This window comes from Ctenopharyngodon idella, chromosome 18 (genome assembly GCF_019924925.1).
Source record: "Ctenopharyngodon idella isolate HZGC_01 chromosome 18, HZGC01, whole genome shotgun sequence".
Classification (NCBI taxonomy): Eukaryota; Metazoa; Chordata; class Actinopteri; order Cypriniformes; family Xenocyprididae; genus Ctenopharyngodon; species Ctenopharyngodon idella.
In genome coordinates, this window is record NC_067237.1 from 18,806,372 (window position 1) to 18,831,275 (window position 24,904).

At 37.4% G+C, this 24,904-nt stretch overlaps 1 protein-coding gene and 1 long non-coding RNA gene across 2 annotated transcripts in view; one reads left to right on the forward strand and one right to left on the reverse strand.

Annotated features, from left to right (window-relative positions):
- The first annotated feature begins 310 nt into the window (after window positions 1-310).
- On the forward strand, window positions 311-24,596 carry LOC127500139 (uncharacterized). Its single transcript, XR_007926273.1, has 3 exons — window positions 311-645; window positions 21,825-21,997; window positions 24,457-24,596. It is a non-coding gene; the product is annotated as an uncharacterized LOC127500139 (long non-coding RNA).
- Window positions 18,151-24,904, reverse strand: part of capn12 (calpain 12) — a 29,023-nt gene continuing 22,269 nt past the window's right edge. Inside the window, exons 19-21 of the mRNA XM_051871080.1 lie at window positions 24,490-24,606; window positions 21,411-21,463; window positions 18,151-18,993 (exon numbers count right to left, since the gene is read on the reverse strand). Of these exons, the coding sequence (XP_051727040.1) occupies window positions 18,967-18,993; window positions 21,411-21,463; window positions 24,490-24,606 (197 nt within the window). The 3' untranslated portion in view covers window positions 18,151-18,966. The remainder of the gene's footprint in view (window positions 18,994-21,410; window positions 21,464-24,489; window positions 24,607-24,904) is intronic.

The following is a 24,904-nucleotide window of genomic DNA, read 5'->3' on the forward strand; positions in this document are numbered from 1 at the left end:
TAAATTAAAAGTGGTCGATAAAGTGCATGTTTTATCTTTGGCACAACATTTACTCACTGCAGTCAGTAAATATAATAGTCTTATATTAATAGTCTTAATATAATATAATAATTTACAAATAGTCAAGACATGGATTACTAATAAACTCAAGTTCATAAGTTTTTAAAAGTAATCCATTGACTATTTTTGAGTTGAAACAAAGGTTATCTTAAAGTTGAGTTAACTTATGTTTAGTTGAGTTCACTCACATTTTTAAGGCAGCAGATGACCTTTCATTTCTAAGTTTAACCAGCTGAAAATATAAGGCAACTGTTGAACTTATGGGGGAATTCAGGACGGATACAATTTGCCATTGAGATGACTGTGGGAAAAAGTGTCCCAATCAACCTGAATTCACCCCTATATGTATATGTGGCAAATTACAGAGCAAGAGAAAACACCTGAGCAATCGTAAAGCTAATTTAAAGAAGAATAGGTATTTTGCTGAGGTAAGCAGGAGGGAAACCCTGTGTTTTGACACCACTTGTAAACTTTCTCACCGACACGCCCCACGGAATCCCCGATACACTGGAGCTTTCTTCCACGCTAACAGTCTTGAGAGCCGGTCGGAGCAAAGATTTACATCGCCTTTTTTTCCTGTTGAGGGTAAGTTTGGGAACTATATGCATTTAATTCTTTATTATTATTATGTTATATAAATCTGCTGACCATATACGTCAAAAAAAGATTGTTATATTCAATGAAAAATATTTGTTTAGCAATCTCTTATATGCTTAAAATGATTGAAATGCAATGTACAACGATCAGCGGGATCTGTCAGTATCGCACTAGCGATTGTTCAGCAAACAAAGCGCTCATTATTATGCCTGATGCCCTCGCCATTTACAAGAAGCGTGTACAAGTTCCAAGTCGGGCAGTGGGCTGTAGTGACGGAAGTCATAGTGAGTGTCACACACTGTCACTTTTCAATTCATGTAGGAAAAAAAAGTGATTCATTGCTCTGTGTGCAAGGAAACGAGCGTGGCTTGTTAAGGGGGTAACACTCAAATAAACGCGGGAAGAAGAATAGGCAAGTAGGATACACCGGTGTGTATCAACACCTTATAGCTCGACGGTAGGGAAGGAAGGGTGGGGGAAAACAATTAGTCAGCAGCGCGTGAACGTCACCGGCGGAGAACGCCGTGTCCAGAGGTAGACGTTATAACGACCGAACAAGAATGACTAATGCGGAGTAGGATACTTAGATGTGAGGCAAACATTTCACCAATATCCGCCAGTCAGAACACCCCAGATTCGCATTAAAACGTCAGAGAAAATATATGTGGGATGCTTAAAGATAAACTAGATAGGGAGATGTGTCTATAGCTTTAAAACAGTGTGACGGTGCTTCATAATGCAAATGTCATGTGTTAGGCCTAGTTTATCTCATTTAACTCGGAAAAAGACTGAGACTGAGATGAAAAGTTATCATTTACTCATCAAACCTGCACTTTTCTTCTTCCGTGGACCACAAAATGTGATGTTAGACTTAAAACAGTTTCGGTCACCATTCACTTTCATTGTCGTGAAAGTGAATGGTGACTGAGGCTGCCTAGCGTCTTTTTGTTTAACAAAGAACTTCATCGGGATGAGTAAACTGTGACTTTTCATCTCTTCAAGTTCCTTTGATCTGCACCATAACGTTTCCATTCCATTCAAGCAATGTACAGAGCAAGGGAAACAATACCATAATAAACAAACGTCTATTAACAGTCTCACATTTTGTGGTTTAATGCAAAACAAACTGAACGGTTTCTTAAAGCAAACAATCCCGCAACGTTTACAACCAAACCTGCGTATGTATACAACGTCTCGTCGCCGAGGAAACGCCGTTCCCGCACGTCTGACGCAAGGACGTCACGACGATTGGTACTTTTTTTGTTTTTGCTGCGTAGCAACCGGTTTCCGTGGTTACCCTTAAAGGGGCGGCGCAGTGGTTGAACGTTGCCTGTGAGATTTTTGCCTGTGGGAAAGCGGTTGTGTGTGTATGTTTACATTCTTTTGACTTTTACGAGATCTTAAGAGGCGCATAGTTACACGTTTTAGTTTATTATGAGCAGACCACACGTAGGCTAACTTCAGTCGTCGTTTATTTTTGCAGCTAGTAGTCCCAATAGCTATGTAGCCATCGTGCTAATCGTCCCGTCTACATAACCTTGCAACGTTGCAAACGGATAGTAGCTGTCATGTTAGTACTAAAATAAATGATAGCTCTGTACTGTATCAAAACCACGCTCGATTAAAGGGATAGACTGCTCGAAATGTCTATAATCAGTCGGATAGTTAGTTACCTGTTATAGTCCACAATAAAATAGTACTTTCTTTATCTTTTACACAACTTTAGGTTTGCATAAACACAAAAGACTGGGTGGTGACCATTTAACTTGGTTGTGGAACTGGATCAGACTTCTTTTAACTGGTTTATATTCTATAAAACAACAAGCCCCCAATATTAAATCAAGTTTAAGGTTTATAGATCTAACAAAACTCTGCAGTTAAAACTAAAACTCTTTTCTGCACGTACTAAACTTTTTAATATTTGAAACATGTTGCTTACACAGCAGGAAATCCAGGTAAAGCTGGTTTAATTTAATGCACAAACTATTGGCTAAATGTGGACAACCTGAACAGTGGCATATTTTTGATTAAGACATTATTAATTTCCTCTTAATTATTTAGTTACTGTACATATTATACAAATTGCGACCAGCATAAAGCTTTTTAAAAAAGACACAAAAGTATCACAGAATGATCCCATGCTGTATATTCTGGGTGTATACAATAGGGTTTGGTGAAAAACAAGCCGAAATGTAATGTAATGTATTATTTAATGAAATTCTTGACCTTGGCCGTTGGTCTTCTGTGCACGACTGCGCATTCGTGAGACTCTATCAGCACCGCAGTTCACTCCGACTCGCCCAGAAAAAGCACACAAGTGGTGAGAAATCAAGATCAACTGTCATCAGACAAAAGGAGCTCCGGTCCGGAGATATTTAACTCAGTGAAGAAAGTACACAAAAACCTTTTTGGGGATTTCTTTGGCATTGTATTTCATGCTGTGTTTTTATTAATCTTGATTTCTCACAACTTTTGTGCTTTTTCTGAGCGAGTCGGAGTGAACTGCGGCGCTAATGAAGTCTCATGATCATGTACAAAAAAAAACAACAGCCAAGGTCAGGAATTTTGTTAAATAATACATTAAATTTCAGTTTGTTTTCCACCAAACCCTATCGTACACTGCCAGAACACTTGGAATATACGGCACGTGTCTTATGGGATCATTCTGTGATACTTTTGCATCTTTTTTTTTTAAAAAAAAAGCTTGATACTGGTCACTATATTGGTTGCTATTGTATACAAGCAAATTGTTTCATGTTATACAGGATAACTAATTGCAAGCTATCTACAATCAATGTCAAAGAAATAGTGCAATTAATTAGGAAATTAAATAAAAATAACAAGACAAAAAATAATTCAATAAATCATGCTATTAGACCCCAGAGTTTCCCTACCATTGATGCATTTAAAGCTTGATGTGGATCAAGGGTTCTTGACAGCTTTTTAAAAACGTGGCACCCATTAACAGCTTTATAAAAAAAAAAAAGTGACACAATGGCACGAAACAGTAAAAATAACCGTGCATATGTTATAACAGGTAATGATCATTAATAATACATCAAGTAACGAGATTCCCACTTAACTGTTACATATTGAGTATAATGTTTACAGTAGTCTTTTTGTCTTTACTGTCGTGTGCTACAATAAAGCTGTTTTTTAAATACGTAAAACTCTGAACATTTAGGAGAGTGGTTTTCAATCCTGGTGGGATCCATCACGGCACTGCTCATTTTGTATGTCTTACTTATTTAACACACTTGAGATCATCAGCTTGTTAGGAACTGAACTGAGCATGTCAGTGCGGTGGATCCCCGGCACTAGGATTGAAAATCACTGATTTAAGAGGTGCAGACTGTGCAGTAAATGAACTGGAAAGACTGACAAAACCAGAAAGTCCAGGAACTACAACCGAATATTAATCAAAAATTCAGATAATCCATTGACAGTCTAGCTGTTCCAAAGACAGAAGCTGTGGTGTGAAACTGTGTGCTATGAAGTACAAAAACGACTCAGAATTGATTGACACTGCAAGTCATTAAAGCTCTAAAAGGCTGCGATGAAACGGAAATGTAAAAAATCTTGATCTCTAGATCTCGAGAACATGTTGCATTACAGGACTAAAACAGGCCAAAGTTATGAGGCAGCCTAACATTTCGTGTTTTCTATTTATATATGCATACATTTAGTTTAGTGTCCAGTTCTCATTCTTACTATTAACTTGCTTATTAGCATGCATATTACTAGGATATTGGCTCTTTATTAGTACTTATAAAGGACATATTAATGCCTTATTCTGCATGACCGTATTCTACATCTCTTAATCTTACCCAATACCGAAACTTAACAAACACCTTACTAACTATTAATAAGCAGTAATTAGGAGTTTATTGAGGCAAAAGTCATAGTTAACAATTAGTTAATAGTGAGAATTGGACCCTAATCTAAAGTGTGTCTGTTAATTTGATTTATAATTTTAATATTTAAATAGTTTGTGCACCTATGCTTTATTAGAAGTTTGCTCCTTTTTATAGTTTTTATTAAACATATCAGCTGTTTTAATCATGCTGTACAAATAAAATGTATTTCTCCTTCTTAGTTAAGTAAGTTAACCCAAGAGAAAACATAGGCAGGTCATTTGGCATGCTGATTTGTCCTGTAATCACATGCACAAAGAGTTTACTCAGATGATCGTCACATGTTTTGTGTTTCTTAGGTGACTGCAGTTTGTGTTATCTCGTGTGTTACTGGCAGAACAATGAATAGGAAAATATGTTTATTTGCATTTCAGTTCAAACTGCCCAACTGCACTCACGGGTCATGGGTGTTCTCATGCATTCATTTGGCTTTATGCAAAAAATAAAGCTCAGTTTTCCTGTTTTGGCTCTACTGTTTTTTTTATATTAATTAACCCTTGCCATCTTGCTACAAAAAAAAGTCCCTTAATGCAGGGGAGGGCTGTGTGTTTTGTTTACCCGACTCTATGTTTTCGTCTCTGTGGTCTTTGTACAACTTGAACCCCTGCAGCAATCACGAGAGTGTCGTGTTTCCTGGAGAGGCGGGACATGTTTGCCCGCCTAAAAAATATTTGTAACCAGGCAACAAGCAAGGCCCATCCCACAATAGCTCTGTGCTGTTAACACCCCTCTTGGCATGCTTGCTTACCCTAACGGCGTTGCATAACCTCTTTCTCTAACTTCCCAGCACCACAAATCAAAATTAGCCGAAACAGTCTCATAATTCTCGAAGAAAACTGCACAACCTGTATTGCTTCTGTGTTATTCCCCTGGACCTTCACTGCATGAACTTTGTTTACTTTTTGGGCTTGGACTACTGTGTTTGCACAGACGCACGGAGTTGCAGAGAACCGGAACATCTGCAGTTGAACTGAAACTGACTGTCTGCGGCTGTATCCTCCATTAAAGTGGGGGTTGTTTACACAGACTTTGGCTTCCCTGCGGACATGTTGTTAAGTTGTTTAAGAAAACAATATTTGCATTAAAAGCATAAAGTACAGTGAGTACAATACTAATGTGTAAGGAAATACTCTCTGTTGTGAAGATGAGCTTAAACCTTTAAAATGACCCTACTGAAAAACCTTTTAAACCACGCTATAGGCTGGTTTGCTGGACAGGGCTGGCTGGTTTTAGAGTAGTGGTTCTCAACCTTTTTGACCCCTATAGAATCTTTTCACATTTCTGGGGGTCTCAGAAGTGGAAGTCGTTGTGGTCGGATAAACTTAGTGGTGAATGAGAGACGACAGCAAATATAATTTTTGTATTCCCATTTTTGAAATTTGCCATCACTCCATTAACCATTGCATTATTAACACCCTCACAACAGCGTTATTTTTATTTCTGTTTTTTTTAGATTTAACTGTATAAAAAGTAATATAACCACTGATCTATAAATATAACACAAATATAGCATTATAAATGTATACACTAAAAAAATTATTTTCATGATTTATCACATTTTTTCTCTTGTCAAATCAACTTGGATAATTAATGTGGTTCAGATAGTATAACATTTTGAGTTTTTGTTGATTAAACCAATCGTTTTCATTGTATTAACTCAAATTTTTAATTTCAATGAATTTTAATGGCAACCAGTTAACTTACTTTTTTAAGTTAAACCAACAATTATATTTTACAGTGTACTAATTTTTTTTTTTTTTAAATAAAATTTGCTAGATTTGCGATGATGATTATTGTGTCATCACAGTCTACAAATTGTCTACAATAATACTTAATAATAGTTTTGTTTTCCTTTTTTTAATTTACAGACACTAGGAGTGTCCATAGATTAAACTAGCTAAATAATCATAATTAATCTTAATTGTATTTTGTCTTATTGTAAATGATTTTAAGTCATTTAAGTGATTTTTGTGCCCCCAAGTGTGTTTAGAGGGGTTTGGACACTTTTCATCTGATCTAAACCAGCTAAACTTAGGCCGGTTTAAGTGGTTTTTTTTCAGCAAGTTGTACCTTAACATGTAGGAACTAGTGATCTGCACCTTTGTCACGTCTTCCTTGTAGTATGATTTTAGGTTTGATTCTTTTAGATATCTGTAACTTATAATATAGATATATTATCTTTAACCATCACACCCCATAAAGAAACGAGTCTCCTTTCTTCTCCCTTTGCTTCTGTCTCGTAAATGGGGAAACTCTCCGTCGTGTCTGGAAACATCTGGAGGGGCAGACAGCATGAGGTCATTGCTCTGCCTCCCCAGAGTTCTCATCATCCGGGATCGCCACGCATGTACGTCTGTCTGCTCTGAAAGAATGTGAGAGAGAAGCTTCGGAATTTACATTTTTGTACCAAATAGAGCCACGTGATTGGCTCCCCTGCATCTATGTTCTTTTTCCTGATAACTTGTTTAGACAAACTGAACTTCAGGTTGCTGCTTTAACAAATCCCATGTGGCTGAGGGCACAAAATAAGGATCTAAGATTTAAAATATATTGTTCTGTATTGGTTCCATGAAAAACGTTTCACATCCACTTTCAATTGCACAAAAGGTCTTTATAGTGGAAAAGGGTTCTCCTAGATTATTAAAATGTTTTAAGAAAACAATGGTAGGAACTGTTCTCTGAAAGGTTCTTTAGGGAACACAAAATGGTTCTTCTATAGCATCTCCATGAAAACCCCGGTTTGGAACCTTAAACTCCCCCTGTGGTGAAAATTAAACTTTTAATGTTGTTTATATGTGGTATTTTTAATGTGCTTTAAGACAAACCATGTGCAAATTCATGAGTCAACACCATTGCTGAGTATTTTCTCTTTAAAACTGCAGTGATCTAAAGACAGGATGGGAGTGGAGGCGGGGCTAATTTGCATATTCATACAACTACGTATACAAAATGAGGCAAGGGTGTAGAGTTACATTCAAGCTGTTGAAGGCATGAAGAATTTTTTTCAAGGAAAAAACATTGAAACATGTCATTTTGGTGGCCAAAGATGAGCTTTAAGGGATACAATTATTGACTACAGGGGGACTTTAAGAGTCTACGGTTCTTCATAAACATCCTAAAGGTAACAGCGGTCTGTTCTGGGTGACCCTGACCTACATAGTCAAGTATTTTTGATGAGTACATTGCCCAATATTAAACCGCAGACCAGTGACGGGAGTTATGTGATTCTCCATTACATTCACAACTTCCTGTCAGGATTGCAGTCTGAGTGTTCGAGGAAACTGCAAAGGAAAAGGATACTGCGTGCTGTCTTTGATAACCTGACGGAAAATTTTTCCACATTCAGAACAAAATCAGACCTCTGGAATGTGTTTGAGGAAACAAACAAAACAGGGCCACGTTAAACAAGTTACATCTGACGAGAACGTCACACTATAATTTCAATTCAACATTGCCAATTGTCTGTCTTAATCCAGCTATCACTGGCACTCCATTGTGTAGAAGAACATGAATTGCCATTTTGTTCCATGCAAGACTGTGCAATCCGGCGGGCTCAAGCATTACTGAAATGCAATCAGTGGGTTTAGTATTCAGCAGCGTAGTGTGACTCAGACAGCGTAAACCTCAAGCGCGTCAAACGTAGCCTACTTTCAGCAGGCCGCATGCCAGACAGAAAGGAACAGCGCTGGTTTAGAGAGAGAGAATGTACTCTTTTTCTACCACCTCTCTGCATATCCATCAGTCTCCAGCAATTCTTTCTCTCAACCCCCACATTCTCTCCTGCTCTTCGCATCCATCTCCCCCACTCCTCCAATGCTTATGCAACAGTTGCCCTATTTTTATGGGGGAGGTTGTGAGGGAAGCGAGATTGAAAGAGCAGGTGGGAGGGAATGATGGAGATAGGAGGAAGGGGGGTCCAGGAGTGCTGTCTGAGCACACTGCACACGTCAGGTGAAAGACAAACTGTCCCTTTCTGACTCCCCCTACCCCCCCGTGTGCCACTCTTCTTCTCCGTCATTACCTCCACCCCCCACCGCTCACCCACGGTCGAGACCAGACAAACCTCGTTCACCGATTGGTGTTTATTGCAAACAAGGTATTGCTGTGGGACTCCAAATAAAAAGGTTACTTAGAACTCGTATTATACTGGATGTCATTTATGTGCTTAGCAAAACTGGAAGGGAAAAATATTCAGTTTTAAGTGTCACATTTACCGTTGCACTGTGAAATTTCATGGGCGAAATCCAGTCATTCCAATCTGGAGTTTCGCGTGAGGGGGAAAAATTTTGCTCATGGTAGAGTTGGTCATGTCAATTTGCCATGTTGACCAACAAAAAGCTGATTGGTTTGAGACAAAGTGACTTTGGTGTGAAAAGTGCTAGACTATTGGACCTTTTTTTGCCCGTGAAATTTCGCTAATGTGACTGCACCTTTAAAGGTGACCTATTATGACCCTTTTTACAAGATGTAATATAAGTCTCTGGTGTCCCCAGAATGTGTCTGTGAAGTTTCAGCTCAAAATACCCCATGGATTTTTTTTATTATACCATGTTTTAACTGCCTATTTTTGGGTGGGAGAAAAAATGCGCTGATTTGGTGTGTGTACCTTTAAATGCAAATGACCTTGTACTCCCCGCCCCCAAGCTCACAATTCCAATTCACTGAGACATAAATAATACAGGAGAAGCTAACAGCAAATATAACTCTCAAAATGGATCATTACAAACTGTTTGTGATGCAGCATATCAGTTCATGTAGGTATGGCATGTATTTTGTGAATGTTTGCTAACATTTGGTTCTGAATGAGTTTGATAGCGTGCTGCACAGCTAATGTGGCTAAAGCTACAGACTGTTGTAGAGACTCAATAAGAATGAAGATTATGAATTATACAGACTGCAAGTGTTTTCGGGTTAAAAATGAAAATAACAACATGGCTCTGGTCTCCGTGAATACAGTAAGAAACAATGGTAACTTTAGCCACATTTAACAGTACATTAGCTACGTGCTAACGAAACACTCTCAGAAAGACAATTTGCAAACATCACGAAAACAAGTGTGTTTGATCAGGGTTGTAGCTAAATTGTGCAGGACAGCTGCACTCCAGTACCAGAGTTACTGGTACACCGTTGTTGCTTGCGAAAACAAAATGGCGGAGCTGTGGGTGGAAACATACAGATTAAGGGGCGGTAATATTATAATAAGATCTCCTTCTTACATCGCAAGGGGAGCGAAATCTGAACGGCTCGTTTTTTCACATGCTTGCAGGGAAAGGCTTACCAAAACAAAATCACATTTTATGGCTTGGTAGGTGCACCAGGGACCCGATTATAACATTTAAACACATCAGATTTTCATGATATGTCCACTTTAAAAGGATAGTTTACACCAAAATTAAATCATTTAATCTAAACCTGCATGTCTTGTTTTTTTAAATACATACAATAGAATGTTGTACAGGTTCGGAAAGATATGAGGATGACTAAATGACAGGATTTTCATTTTTGGATAAACTTTTCCTTTAAGCAAGTAGCTTCCTCTCCTTTGAAGAACCACCTGAGCTTGTTTGTCTGTCGCATCTAAGAAACGCTCTTCAGTAAGCTTAGTATCATCACAAATGCCTCCAAGAAGTGAAACACACCCTCATTTGTTAATGTATTATTTCATTACTGCAGAGTTTGTGTTTGCATCTCCTGTGCATTTTGATGTAAAAATCTGTGTTTGTTATTTTAGAACTGCATTTAATTTTGGTTTCTGTGCTCTGATTGGCTCAGACGTGCTGGGAGAAGAAAAGAGCGTGGTGTTGTCTTGAAGACGAGAGGGGTGTGAGTGAGATGAGTGAACAGCACTGTGCAGAAATCAGTCTCTGGCATCTTTATACAGTATATATGTCAAATATTTCTGTTTTATAGGTTTATGTAGCAAAATCAAAATCTTGCCAAGAGCCTTGATCTATGATTTATATTAAAAATATGTTAAAAATAATTTTATTATTTAATTAAATTTATTATGACTGAATCAAATTGAACATAAGGGGAAATTCTTGTATTAGGGGGCCTGGGCCCAACAGTTTGTCAGTAAATCTGTATAAGGAAATGTTGACTTTTACTTGTGTGATATAAACTTGCAACTGCGAGAAAAAAGTAAATTACCTTTTTTAAATTGCGAGTTCTGACTTGCAGTCTGTCAGTAAAACTCTTTTTTGTTCCTGCATCTATGAAGCCCCTCCTTCTGAAAAGTGCAATGTGCTCTGATTGGTCGGCTGGACAAATGTGTTGTGATTGGTCAATCATTTCGAGCTTGTTTGGGAAATGTCACGCCCCTTACCATAAACACGAGTTTCAACATACTACTAACTAACTCAACCAGGCCCCGCCCCTTTTTTTGTGAGAAATATTGTGACGTGTACGTTACCGGAAGAAAACTCAAGACTACAATGGAGGTGTTTCAGGGAGTTCAGAAACAGTGCACACTGATATAGAGAATAACTCCCGCTGGAGGGATTTGCAGACCTTTTTTGTGCTCAAACAGCAACTTTACATACTAAAGGAACTTAAAATGTAAAAAAAAAAAAAAGAGCATAGTATGTATGACCCATTTCATTTGACACAAATGAAAACAAGGTTGTGGGGCACACAACACAATGTTATATGAAAACAAACTGAACATTTGTCCGTTACAGGGCTGTTTTGATTTGCATCAGATTAACCATGGCCTTTACTCTAACAAAGGTCCATAGAGTAGTGAAATGAGCCTCTGAGAGCTGAATCCTGGCTATTCAGGTGAATTTGGCATCGTGCAGGTGAATTTCGCCTCTGACAGTGACTAGAGCAGTTCTCAATCAGAGGGCTGAGGAGGCCTCAGCAAATGATTTAGATTAAGAAATTGATATTAAAATAATCTAATTCTAATCTTAATTAAAATGCTAAAAATACACATCACATCAAGATGTACACTGAAACCCTATTTCTTTTTATTTTCCCTCAATAACTATTGTTTTTATTGAAGAACAAAGTTCTGGAATACAGCACATGAATCACAAAGTGAATCATGATAAATTACTCTAATATATTTGATTAACTGTGTTAATGAATCAGTGCAGCAATAAAAAAAGTTTGAAAACAAGCATAATTGTCATAATTACAGTAGAAATACTGACTTAGAATATTGTGTGGGATAACAGGGGGCATTTGAATCCCGGCATTTGAATCTTAAGCCTAGTCACAGACTAAAATGCATGTTTGAGCTGTCTTAACTGAGGCAACTTGGCACTGACATATCTTGAAATATGTCAGTTCCATTGTTTTGTCTTAAGATGTACACCAGTAATGTTTTTTTTTTCTAACACACGTTTATAAAAGCTACTTAAATGTCCCAATTTAACTAAGTCCTGATCCTGGCTTAGTCTGTGAAACCAGGCCTTAATGTACTGTGGAACATAAAAGAATTTATCAGTGTTTTTTGTCTATACAAAGTTTGTCATGAAACTCTAGATGGCGCAAGCTGAGGTCCTTAACTCAATTACTTGCAATCACATCATTATCTATAGGGCACAGCTGATTGGTTCCTGCTGTATCAGTAGCCAATGAGCTCGCTGCTCAACCTTCAAATACTTGGTCTGCATTCAGTTGTAGCACGCTTTCAGAAACCCTCCACCTTCCCCAGCTCCACCTGTATAGATCTGCTACGGGTAATTAATGTATGCTACGTATATTGTACAGCGGCATGTCTTACTTGCAGCGTGTTGGCAGATCTATTCCACCAAGACCAAACATATAAACATTATCATATCCATTACCATCCCAAACACTCCCCGAGTTGTCATGACAGAAATACAAATAAGATCAAGGGGATCTAATGTTGTTTGATTCCCAATGTTCTTCAAAATATCTTCTTTTGTATTCTGCAGAAGAAACATACAGTTTTGAAATGACATGAGGGTGAGTAAATAATGACAGGATTTTCATTTTTGCGTGGACTATCCCTTTAAATAAAATGTTCTGGAACCAAAGACTGTATAGCTACAGTAAATGTCCCGAACTGTTTTTAGCTCATGGAAAGAGATCACATAATCCCATATTTTAATCAGGCAAGAGTGATTATACATTTTGGAGATAACAGCTGTGTTAAACACAAATTTAGGTTGAGATTAAATTTTAAGCGCCTGATGGATACAAATAGCTCCGTACACTCTAAAAAATGCTGGGTTAAAAAAAAAAAGTTTGGTTGAAAATGGACAAACCCAGCAAATGGGTTGTTTTAACCGAGCAGTTGGGTTAAATGTTTGCCAAACATGCTGGGCAGTTTTATTTAACTCAACTATTGTTTAAAAATGACTATATGGCTGGCTTAAAATGAACCCAAAATAGGTTGGAAATTAAAAATCAGACACATAATTACTAGAGGCAACAATAATAATCAAAAGGTGAACATTTATTAATAAGCAATTTAAGAAATGTTAATTTCAAACATATTTTGCACAAACTGCACAGTTTTCAGTTTCTTTAGTGCTAAGACACAAGTCCGGGAGATGTTTACTAATGGCCCATGGCATTATGGTTGTAGAAGGTTGACATTTAAGCAAGAAGATTCATTCCTCAGAGATTTGAAGCTTCTTTGAGTGCATGGTTCACACAAAGTATTCAAATTTGTCTGCATGAAATGTAGTCGGGCATATGCATGTAGCCTAAATAATTGAGCAATTTAGGCAAGACCGCACTTTTGTCATTACACTGAACTAAAAGCACTTCAGTCTGTAATTATATAGCATTAACGCACCTTTAACAGTGCAATTACGAGCAATTATCGTAGTTGTTATTCAATAAATACAGATGTAAGTTAGCAATTAGAACAGGGCTGAAAGAAGAAATGTACCTGCTGATTATCAGCGTATTACTTTGATACCATTTTACTCTTTTCCTCCTGCATATGCAACCTCACTGCAGTGGGCACACAAATACCTACACCATCCTGCCAATTTATCGGTATGTATTTTTAAAACATGCATAAAATGTATCAAGTTCACCCCAGTTTCATTAATGCGTCAGCCCTTAATGAGTTGACGTAAAAGTGAACATTTAACAAAGTACTCAGTGTGGGGGCAAACAGTCAAATGCAGTTTGAGTGACGCATTAGTCAGTGTGTGATGCACTCACACCCAAAAGAGTTGACATTTTACCCATATTGTTGTTGTTGTTCATAGGCAATGACTCCCAAATGCTCTCTTCATTTATAGTACAACTTTGCGTGAAAACGACTGATGCATATTCTCAGCGTGATGAAGCTCAGAGACAGCCGCTTTCTGGCTCAAAATGACACAATTGCTTCGTCAATACGTGAAATCTTTCAAGTAAATATCTATAAATACATCTAGTGACATCAATTTCAGTAGTATTGTGTTCTCCAGCCAGGTCTAAAAATGCATCTTGGCAGTCAGCTTGAAGAAGGCACCTTCCTTAAGGAGCTTCCACTCTGGAAAACGCTCCCACACACGCTGCACTACAACTCTGGAGCTATTCCTGTAGCCACCCCCATAGAACTGTACCAAATTACCAAGTGTCGGCAAGAAATAGAGGCAAAGCATGTCACTGCGGAGCACCAATGGGATCAATGGGGGAATGAAGCGAGGGGTGACGGAGAAAGGAATGATAACATGAACACAGATGGAGGGAGGTGGAGAAAAGGTTGGAGTTTATTCATTCAACCCTGCGATTCTGAATCAGTCGCACGAACACATGTTCGGCAAGCTGCTGTGCTTATTTCCTCCTTAGTAATTAGATTCAATCAAAGTAAATGTTCTGCCAGATACCCTGAGTCTAATTCTTTGGTTATTTTAGTCCTTTCTCAGAAAATCCCCCCACAGAATTCAATATTTCTGGCCATCTGTCATCTTGGCTTGTACATACTCAGGTAGGCAAACTTTTGAATAGATACTCAGATCTTTCTCGACAAATCAGCTTTATCTGATTGTCCGAGTGCAAATCTGGTACACATGGCTGTATTAAAAGGTTTAAGATATCAGTCATTGCGTCAGAGATAGATTTCATATCTCAGTGAAAGGAAGAATAGCTAATTTTATGCTAAAATAATAATTATTATTACACTCTAAAACAACCCAAGTTGGGTTGAAAATGGACAAATGCAGCGACTGGGTTGTCATTTATGTAAAACGAACCCAAAATAGTTCGGAAATTAAAAATTAGACACATAATTACTAGAGGCAACAATAATAATCAAAAGCTGAACATTAATTAATAAGCAATATAATAAATGTTTATTTAATTATTATTCATTAAACATATTAATAAATGTTAATTTAGTAAACATATTAATAAATGTTAATTTCAAACAAATTTTGGGTTCATTTTAAGCAAGCAATACGGTCATTTTTAAACAATAGTTGAGTTAAATAAAACTACCCAGCAGGTTGGACAAACATTTAACCCAACCGCTGGGTTTGTCCATTTTCAACCCAACTTGGGTTGTTTTTAACCCAGCATTTTTTAGAGTGTTTTTAATATTATAAAATTATGCTGCATTTTTCAGTTGGTCAACAAATGAATATTTCTTCAAAATTGTTCAAGTCAAATACAGTATTTGTACAGAAGCTACTGTGTCTGTGTGAATAACCTTGGTCTGCAGTGTTTTTGGCAGACACTTTCATTCTGTCCACAGGAAAACACTACCTTCTGTTTTAATGCTTCTATTTTAAGCCAAATCACTATGATAAGACATTGTGACTGCTTTAGAATGGTATGTATTTGGTGGCATGGAACGTATTTTGCAGTTTTAAAGTGTGGTATATTCTTACTTTGAGGATAAGTGACTTTCATGGGTTTCATTTGATTCCTAGTGTCCCGGGAGTAATTGTAAAGTGTTTTTCAGTGGCGGACAGAACATATAAATATATATACATTATTTAAATGCAAGAATGTGTGCAAGTGGATGCCATAACCAGTGTTGGGGAAAGATACTTTTAAAAGTACTGCATTACAATATTGTGTTACTAATTGCGTTACTTAGTTACTTTTTAGGATGAGTAATGCATTACATTACTTTTGCATTACTTTTTCTCTCCTGGGTTGGCCTTGCTTGTTTGTTTTTTAATAACAACAAAAAAAAGTTATATTTTGGCAAATGTTAAGGCCCTTTCATGTCCAAAGTGAAATGAATAAGCCTCAGGCTGAAAGAAATGCATATTTAGCCTGTACAGTAGAGGGCGCAGCTCAAACAAACCTTTCAGCTGTGAAAGTTCAACATTCTTACTTCTAAATCTAATATAAAGTAATTATTTTTGCTTATTAGTGTGGTTGAATTAGATCATTGAAGGTCAGCAGCAAAGACATTGGTTAATAAATTGAGATTAAATACATAAAGTATATTTGTGTAATTTAATATAGTTAATTATTACGTTTGCATAAAATTCTGAGATTGCATTTCACAGTTTTCATTCGTTTTGAGGAATACTGAATGTTTTCGCGCAAGCAAGATGAGTAAATGTATGTTCACATTTAGTCTAGAACTACAATAACCATCATGTTCACACACAACGCCTCTGCACTTAATTTCTCTTAAAATGGGGACAGGAGAGCTGTGAGTCAATAAATGTGAAAAAGTAACTTGCGTTACTTATTTACTAGTTACTTGAAAAAGTAATCTGATTACGTAACTCAAGTTACTTGTAATGCCTTATCAACACTGGCCATAACTATACTATTTGGGCCCCAAAAGCAACTTTCTTCATTAGCTACTTTTCCATCCAAAGTTGCGAATTTAACTTGTGCACAAAACTGGAATATCGCCAAAAACATTGGTGAATAAAGCACCGTTTCCATACAGTTTTTTATGCGCATTTTTAGAATTTATGCTCATCTTGGCGTTTCCATCCATCTTTTTTTATGCAATATCCCAAAATGCACATAAAAATAGGTGGATGTAAACATAGGGCCCTATTTTAACGATTTAAGCGCATGGTCTAAAGTGCACGGCGCAGGTGCACATAGGGCGTGTCCGAATCCACTTTTGCTAGTTTAACGACGGGAAAAATTGTTGCTGCGCCCAGCGCATGGTCTAAAAGGGTTGTCCCTAGTCTCTTAATAAGTCATGGGTGTGTTTTGGGCATAACGTGCAATAAACCAATCAGAGTTTCATCTCCAATTCCCTTTAAAAGCCAGTTGCGCTCGCGCCATGGCGGATTCGCTATTTACATGGCGGAATTTGCAAACAGAAAAACTGAGCGCTTCTCTAGCGAGGAAACGGATCTACAGGACAAAGCATTTTTATCTTTATGCATACAACAATAATCTTTTACATTGAAATCCTTTTATTTTTTAATATTTGGCATGTTTGTGTGCTGCTGCATCCCTGTGTGTGTAATAAGCAGAGTGTATGCATGTTGTGCACCCGCCTGTAGGCACATGTTACTAACGCGCTCTTTAAATAACAAAAAAAAAATTTTAAAATACTGTGGCATTGACTTTAGAGCAGGTTTTTGTTGGTCAATGGCGCAGTCATTTTCAGTTGCCTCAAAATAGCAACACGCCAACAATGCACCTAAACACACCTCGTTTTCAGACCAGCACGGCCATGGGTGCACAAATAGGCACGAGTGCATTTGCTATTTAAACAACGTGGCACAGGACGTGAAAATGATAACTGCGTCGGGCTGAAATTAGCAGAAAACACTTGCGTCACGCCTAGCGGCCCATAGTATTTAAAATTAAGTGAGTAGTCTGTTTATGTCCAATATTTCATTATAGGGAATGTTTTACCAGTGCCTAATGTTTTTTTGTTTTTTTGGAAGGTCCTTAAAAGTGTAAAATGGATGATTGGTCCAAAAAAACAAGCAGCCAAAATGAGCAAAGATGGCAGATCTCAAATCGCATACTTCTGGTCAACACTAACGGATATTATTTAAAAGTTATTATTATGTCTGACCTCACAGACAGACAGAGAGCAGGACAGGGCAGACAAGGATAACTGAGTCAAGAGTAGCTTTTAGAAAAGCCAATACACAAAGGGATTATGGCATAAAAAGTACAAGATGTAACTGGTAAAGTATGATCGAGAGAGCAATGACAGACATGCATGCCTGCTTTTCTAGCTGTTTCCAGTGGTGCTTGGACTGTTGCTGGGGGCAACCTCTGTTCGGTCACCTTACGGCAGGGAGGAAGCATTGTGTGAGCAAAGGTTTCTATTAATAGGAGCAGCGGGAGAGAGGACAAGAGCGTACGAGTGTGTGAGTGTGTGTGTGAGCAAGCATACGCGCATGTGTGAGCGAGCGCAAGGTACACGAGGAGGAGGAAGCAGATTGTGAGAATGAGACAGTTACTAGAGAGAGCTGGAGGGAGGGATGCAGGGAGAGCGTAGCGGAGGAGGGAGCGATGGCGTGATGACGCTGTGCGTGGCGTCAGAGCGATAAGAATAGAGCCGGTGCGTGCAGGGCTGCTGAGACATCGCTTTTAATACCCACAGCTACTATCTCGCTCCCCGAACAATGTGTGTGTGAGAGAGTGTGTGTGTGTGTGTGGAGGTGTAGGTATACGCACAGAAAAAATTTTAATATAGAAATGCCCTCTGATGAAAGATTATGACTTGTGGTTTTATATTTGGAAGCAAAAAAACATCCGCAACTTTTAAAGACATTAAGCAGAGATACATTAATGTTCATAACAGGGAAAAAAAGTACAAGAGGAAGTACGAGTCATGCCGTATGAATGAAAAAAAAAAGTAATTAGGCTGCTTGTTACAAGAAATATAATATTTGCTGCCACTGAATCATACCAAATCATTAAATTGGCAGCTCTACTAAAAACAAATGGTGTTAAAATGCTTTTTAGATATAGATTTAAACACATTGTTCACCCAAAATTATACATTTTATCATCATTTATTTTACCTTCATTATGTATTTCTTTCTTTTGTGGACCACAAAAGTAGATATTTAGCAGAATGTCCAAGCTGCTCTTTTCCTTGCAATGAAAGTGAATGGCGATCACAACTGTCCCTGGTCTCCATTCACTTCCATAGTATGGAAAAAGAGCTTGGACATTCTGCTAAATATCTTCTTTTGAGTTCCACAGAAGAATGAGAGTCATGTGGGTTTGGAATGACATGAGGGTGAGTAAATGATGACAAAATGTTAATTTACAAGTAAAATATCTCTTTAAAATATCTAAGGGGGATGAAATGTTTTGTATCCAGGCAGTAATAACCTACATGGTCATAGACCCCAACTGATGGAGCAGTGAGTGGGTGGATGCAACTGCAGGGCAAAGGTCCGCAGATCACAAATGAGATAGAAGGGGGTGATGTAGGAGACGTAGGCCCAGATGGATGACGTCAGAGTAGTCTTGGCCTAGCAGGTCTGTCCCGCTGAGGTGTCGGGTCTGGACAGGCTCACACAGCCAACAGCCTGAGCAGCCACTGCACAAAGATCAGAGAAACGATTCAGTGAATGTGCTGTGCACATTAATAAATATATGCTTATATTGTACATACATAGTATAGATACATATAACCTTAGGAATAGTTCACCTAAAAATTTTATTTCTGTCATGAGTGTTTGGCATGGTAATGGATGTGACAATGTTGATATGTTGTATGCTGCTGCAGAGCAAGTACAGGACTTGCTACTGCCAATACATACACAACACGCTGCTGTGAGCAAGACATGCTGCTTCTATAAGAAACAACATACATTAATTACCCGTAGCAGATCTATACAGGTGGAGCTGGGGAAGGTGGAAGGTTTCTGAAAGTGCGCTGCAACTGCTACAGCAAATGCTGACCAAGTATTAGAAGGCTGAGCAGCGAGCACATTGGCTACTGATACAGCAGGAACCAATCAGCTGTGCCCTTTAGAATGATGTGATTGCAAGCAATTGAGTTAAGGACCTATCAGCCTGCGCTATCTAGAGTTTCATGACAAGACTTTGTATTTATTCCTCTGGTGCTCTCTGGTTATGTTTTGAACTTCATCAGAATGGTACGAAACTTGGTAAAGGTTTTGGCACTTGCTATGTGAACACAAATAAATAAATAAAAATAACGGACATGATTCGAAAAGGTTAAATGGTCCTGGGAAAAAAATGGTCACACTTGAACTCCTCGCAGTCAAAAATGGCTGCATTGGAAATGAATATGAAACAAATTTCATCTAGTGGAAACATTTGGTACTGCGCCCAAACAAAATCTTACTGAAAGCTAATTTTTTGAGATATCAAACTCAAATTTGGAACATAACTTGTTTAGATTTATGGCTTTGATTTTCTCACAGTTTTACAGTAAAACATGTTTGGGAAAATATATATTTAATATAAAAATTGAAAATAGTATTTTTGTGTCTTCTTTAAAAAGAGACGAAACTTAAAGGGTTTGTTCACCCAAAAATGAAAATTCTGTCATTTATTATTCACGCTCATGCCGTTCCAGACCCGTAAGACCTTTGTTCATCTTCTGAACACAAACTGAGATATTTTTGTTTAAATCCGATGGCTCTGTGAGGCCTACATAGGGAGCAATGACATTTCCTCTCTCAAGATCCATAAAGGTACTAAAAACATATTTAAATCAGTTCTTGTGAGTACAGTGGTTCAATATTAATATTATAAAGCGACGAGAATATTTTTGGTGCGCCAAAAAAAAACAAAATAACGAATTATTTAGTGATGGCCGATTTCAAAATACTGCTTCAGGAAGATTCGGAGCGTTATGAATCAGCGTGTCGAATCCGCAGTTCGGAGCGCCAAAGTCACGTGATTTTAGCAGTTTGGCGGTTTCACACGCGATCCGAATCATGATTCGACACGCTGATTCATAACGCTCCGAATCTTCCTGAAGCAGTGTTTTGAAATCGGCCATCACTAAATAAGTCATCATTTTGTTTTTTTGGCGCACCAAAAATATTCTCGTCGCTTTATAATATTAATATTGAACCACTGTACTCACATGAACTGATTTAAATATGTTTTTAAGTACATTAATGGATCTTGAGAGAGGAAATGTCATTGCTCCCTATGTAGGCCTCACAGAGCCTTACGGGTGTAAAACGGCATGAGGGTGAGTAATTAATGACGGAATTTTCATTTTTGGGTGAACTAACCCTTTAAGTCTGTGCTCCAAAGCATGCAAGATTTATGACAGTTTAAGTTGGAAATTTCATCTTTAGGTCTATGCTCAAAACTGGATTACAAATACTGCATAAATATAATTTAGTACCATAAAATCCCCCAAACATATAAAATATTAAATAAAAAACATTATCAAACTAAAATATAGTACATTCATTTCATTGTAGAAAAAACGGTCATTTTTGACCGCCAAGCAAACAGCACCAGAGGGTTATTTACCCTCATGTCGATCTAAACCTGTATGATTTTCTTTCTTCTGTGGAATATAAAAAATATTTTAAAAAATGTTGGTAACAAATTTCTCAAAATTGTCTTTTATGTTCCACAGAAGAAAGATATACAGAACGACTTGAGGGAAAATGATTGCAGAATTTGCATTTTTGGGTGAACTATCCTTTTAAGTGTAACTATTGAAACCATCTCTAGGATAAGAATTCAAAATAGGATTTATTTATTTTTTATTCTATTTTAGTAATAATAATATACATTTAAAAAAGTCACTCAGTTTGCCTTGTCTACTATACTAATATTGACTATAAATATCTGCAAGTCATTGATATCGAATTGCCCTTGATTTTATCTGGACATGCCGTGCGTGATTGATATTTTTATATTGTGTTAATCATTTTAACATTAGTCAAAGACGGCCGTGGAAGAGATTGAAAGAACTGAGCTGATTCTGACAAACAAGACAGCTGGAGAAGATCTTACAGCGTTGATGCCCTTGTCCTTCACCTCTGGGTTGGTCTCCGACTCGTAAAGATCTGAGAAGAAACGATCAGAGAGCTGAATCCTTGCAATTAACATGTTTACAGACAATGTGCACACACTCGCATCACTGCTAACAACGTCACGGACATCTCGACAGCCAATAAACCTCATGATGAGATGCAGTGCTACACGATTATTTTTACCTTCACACTGGATGCAGATAGTGATAACCATATGTTAATGGGCATACTGTAAATTCAATCTAACAAATATAATAAATAACAAAATGGCTACAAATTTCTAATAATAAATAGCATAGGAATCATAATGGATAGTGTTTTTGTCCTCAACCCTTTATGAAAGTGACGTATCTGATTCAATTTTGTTTGTGTGTGTGTGTGTTTGAATGAGCAGCGTTCCGGTGCTTTAAGGGCATCGAAGGATGCATCTAAGCTATAGATGTGTAGGAGGCAGCCATAGATTCACACTGTCTACAAGAAACTTTGACCCCTTCATCTGGATGTCACTGAAGAAATGGACTCTTTAGACCAGGCACTGTTTTTCCAGTCTTCTACTGACAAGTTTTGGTGAGTTTGTGTCCACTGTAGCCTCAGTGTCCTATTCTTAGCTGACAGGAGTGGAACATGATCTTCTGCTGCTGTAGAACGTCCACTGCCACATTTGACACGCTGTGTGTTTAGAAAGGCTCTTCTGCATAGCGCTGCGGTAGCGTCTGGTTATTTCAGTTACTGTCACCTTCCTGTCCTGTCGAACCAGTCTGGCCATTCCCCTCTGACCTCTCTGAATAAGAAGACATTTTCTGTCCACAGCACTGCCACTCGCTAGATGTTTTTATGGGTTTTTTTACGCCATTCTCTGCTGATTCTAGAGACTGTCGTGCACAAAAATCACAGAAGATCGGCAGGTTTTGAGAAACTAAAACCATTCCGTCTCGCACTAGCAATCATTTTTAAGGTCAAAGTCACTTGGCTCATATTTCTTTCCCGTTCTGTTTTTTAGTTTGAACAACAACTGATTGTCATTCAAATGCACTGATTTGCTGCTACATAATTGGCCGTTTGGATATTTGCATTAACAAGCAGGTGTACCTAATGAAGTGACTACTGCGTTTATATATTATTATAATTTTTTATTGTTTTTGAGGTCTCTTATACTGACCAAGGATGTAATTATTTGATCAAATGAGTACAGTAAAAACAGTTATATTGTGAAATATTATTACAATTTAAAATAACTACTTTTTATTTATTCCTGTGATGCAAAGCTGAATTTTCAGCATCATTACTCCAGTCTTCAGTGTCATATGATCTGTCAGAAATCATTCTAATATGCTGATTTTAGACATTTCTCATTATTATTTGTTGAAAACAGTTGTGCTGCTTAATATTTTAATATTATCTTAATACTTTGATGAACAGAAAGTTTGCAAGAACATCATTTACTTTAAATAGAAATCTTTTGTAACATTCTAAATGTTTTTACTGTCAATTTTGATCAGTTTAATGCATCCTTTCTGAGTAATAGCATTAGTTTCTTTAAAAATAATCTTACTTATACAAAACCTTTGAACAGTATTGTATGCTTCCTTCAGAGTTTTAAGCATTTAAATTTTAAAATTATACCAAAAACAAATTTGTCCTGATCCTAAATAAGTAAAAAGGCTATGAAATTTAGTCATAATGCGTTTTGTTTACTGTTGATAAAGAATGGAAACAAAGGCTGGCAGAAAACATTACTCATCAAGGCAGTTAATGAAGCGACAGACTTGTGTGAAGAAAATACACTATAAGGAAAAAAAAGTCACAACAACGGAAAAGGTACTGGTGACTTTCTGCCAGGACATTATCTGTTCAGTTTACGGACATTTCCTTTTACCCTAAAAAACAAAATGTAATGCATAATACAAAATACGGGTAAAACACCAGTGGAAAATAAATACGGAAAATTCCTTCATATTAACAAATATATACACTTCCCATCATTCTCTGTGAAAGCAAAAGTATGATATAAAACACATATCATCAATTAAACACCTAATTGTACATCCTTTACTTTTCATCATGATGTATTAGCACTAGAAATCCTCTCATCTCGGTCAGGAAGTGTAAAAAAGAAATATAAAATTGCTCAAAAAATCAGTTTTATCCTAATCATAGTTATGACATCCAAACTCTTAGTCGGCATGAAACTGAAGTTGCTATAGACTTTTCTTCCCTATTGTGACATATATCTGAGTGAAATGGCTTCTTGAAAAAGAAAAAATGTAGGGCGGGACTTAATTTTGTCCATCGGGGATGGTTGTGGTTTGCTACTGGTGGATCTCAGGTGAGTGACAGGTTGTCCCGCCCTCGCACCATGTCAGGTTATTTTGATTAAAGATCATGAGGGCACATGAATAACAAAAAGTGATGTGCACAGACAAATCATCTATAATAAATGTGACCCTGGACCATAAAACCAGTCATAAGTCACACGGGTATATTTTTAACAATAGCCAACAATACATTGTATGGGTCAAAATTATCAATTTTTTCTTTTATGCCAAAAATCATTAGGATATTAAGTAAAGATCATGTTCCATGAAGATATTTTATAAATTTTCTACCGTAAATAAATCAAAAATATATTTTTGTGAGTGGATATGCATTGCTAAGGACTTCATTTGGACAACTTTAAAGGTGATTTTCTCAATATTTTGATTTTTTTGCACCCTCAGATTCCAGATTTTCAAATAGTTGTATCTCGACCAAATATTGTCCTAACAAACCAAACATCAATGGAAAGCTTATTTATTCAGCTTTCAGATGATGTATAAATCTCAATTTAAAAAAAAATTGACCCTTATAACTGGTTTTATGTCCAGGGTCAAAAATACTGCAATATTTCATAAAAAATAGGAATTGTCAATTATGATTTCATGGTGACTTTAAGTAATAGACATTTTCCAGGAGCACAAATAGACATATGTTTAAGTTCCCTTCCAAGTAAATATGGGCGGATATTTATTTATCTATTTTGACTACAGATTACTGTATGGACTCTCTGGTCATGGACTTACCAAAGAGCACCTGCAGTCTGGCAACACAAGACACAAAGCCATAAAAGGGGAGATACTGTTCACCGGCGCCAAACCTCTCCCACAACAACTGCTCAACAACATTGTCACACTCCACACCTGAGGGTAAAAACAGACACAGAAAGAGGTGGAGGGAACGTGAGTGCAGCGGAGAAGTGTAAAGACTGTACATTTCTCTTTGCATATAAACACAGGGTGTGGTGTTTGTGTATGGCTACATGTATCACACAGTCAGTTTTTGGGATTGACAACCACATTTACTTACAGGTGTGAGCCTCGAAATGTCTCGTTCACACAGCAACTTACAGTAGCGTCTCGAATACTGTCTGTATGAACGTTTGACAGGAGTCAAACCTATATTCTCTTACCAGTAACCACAATCAAAACTGACGGGAGC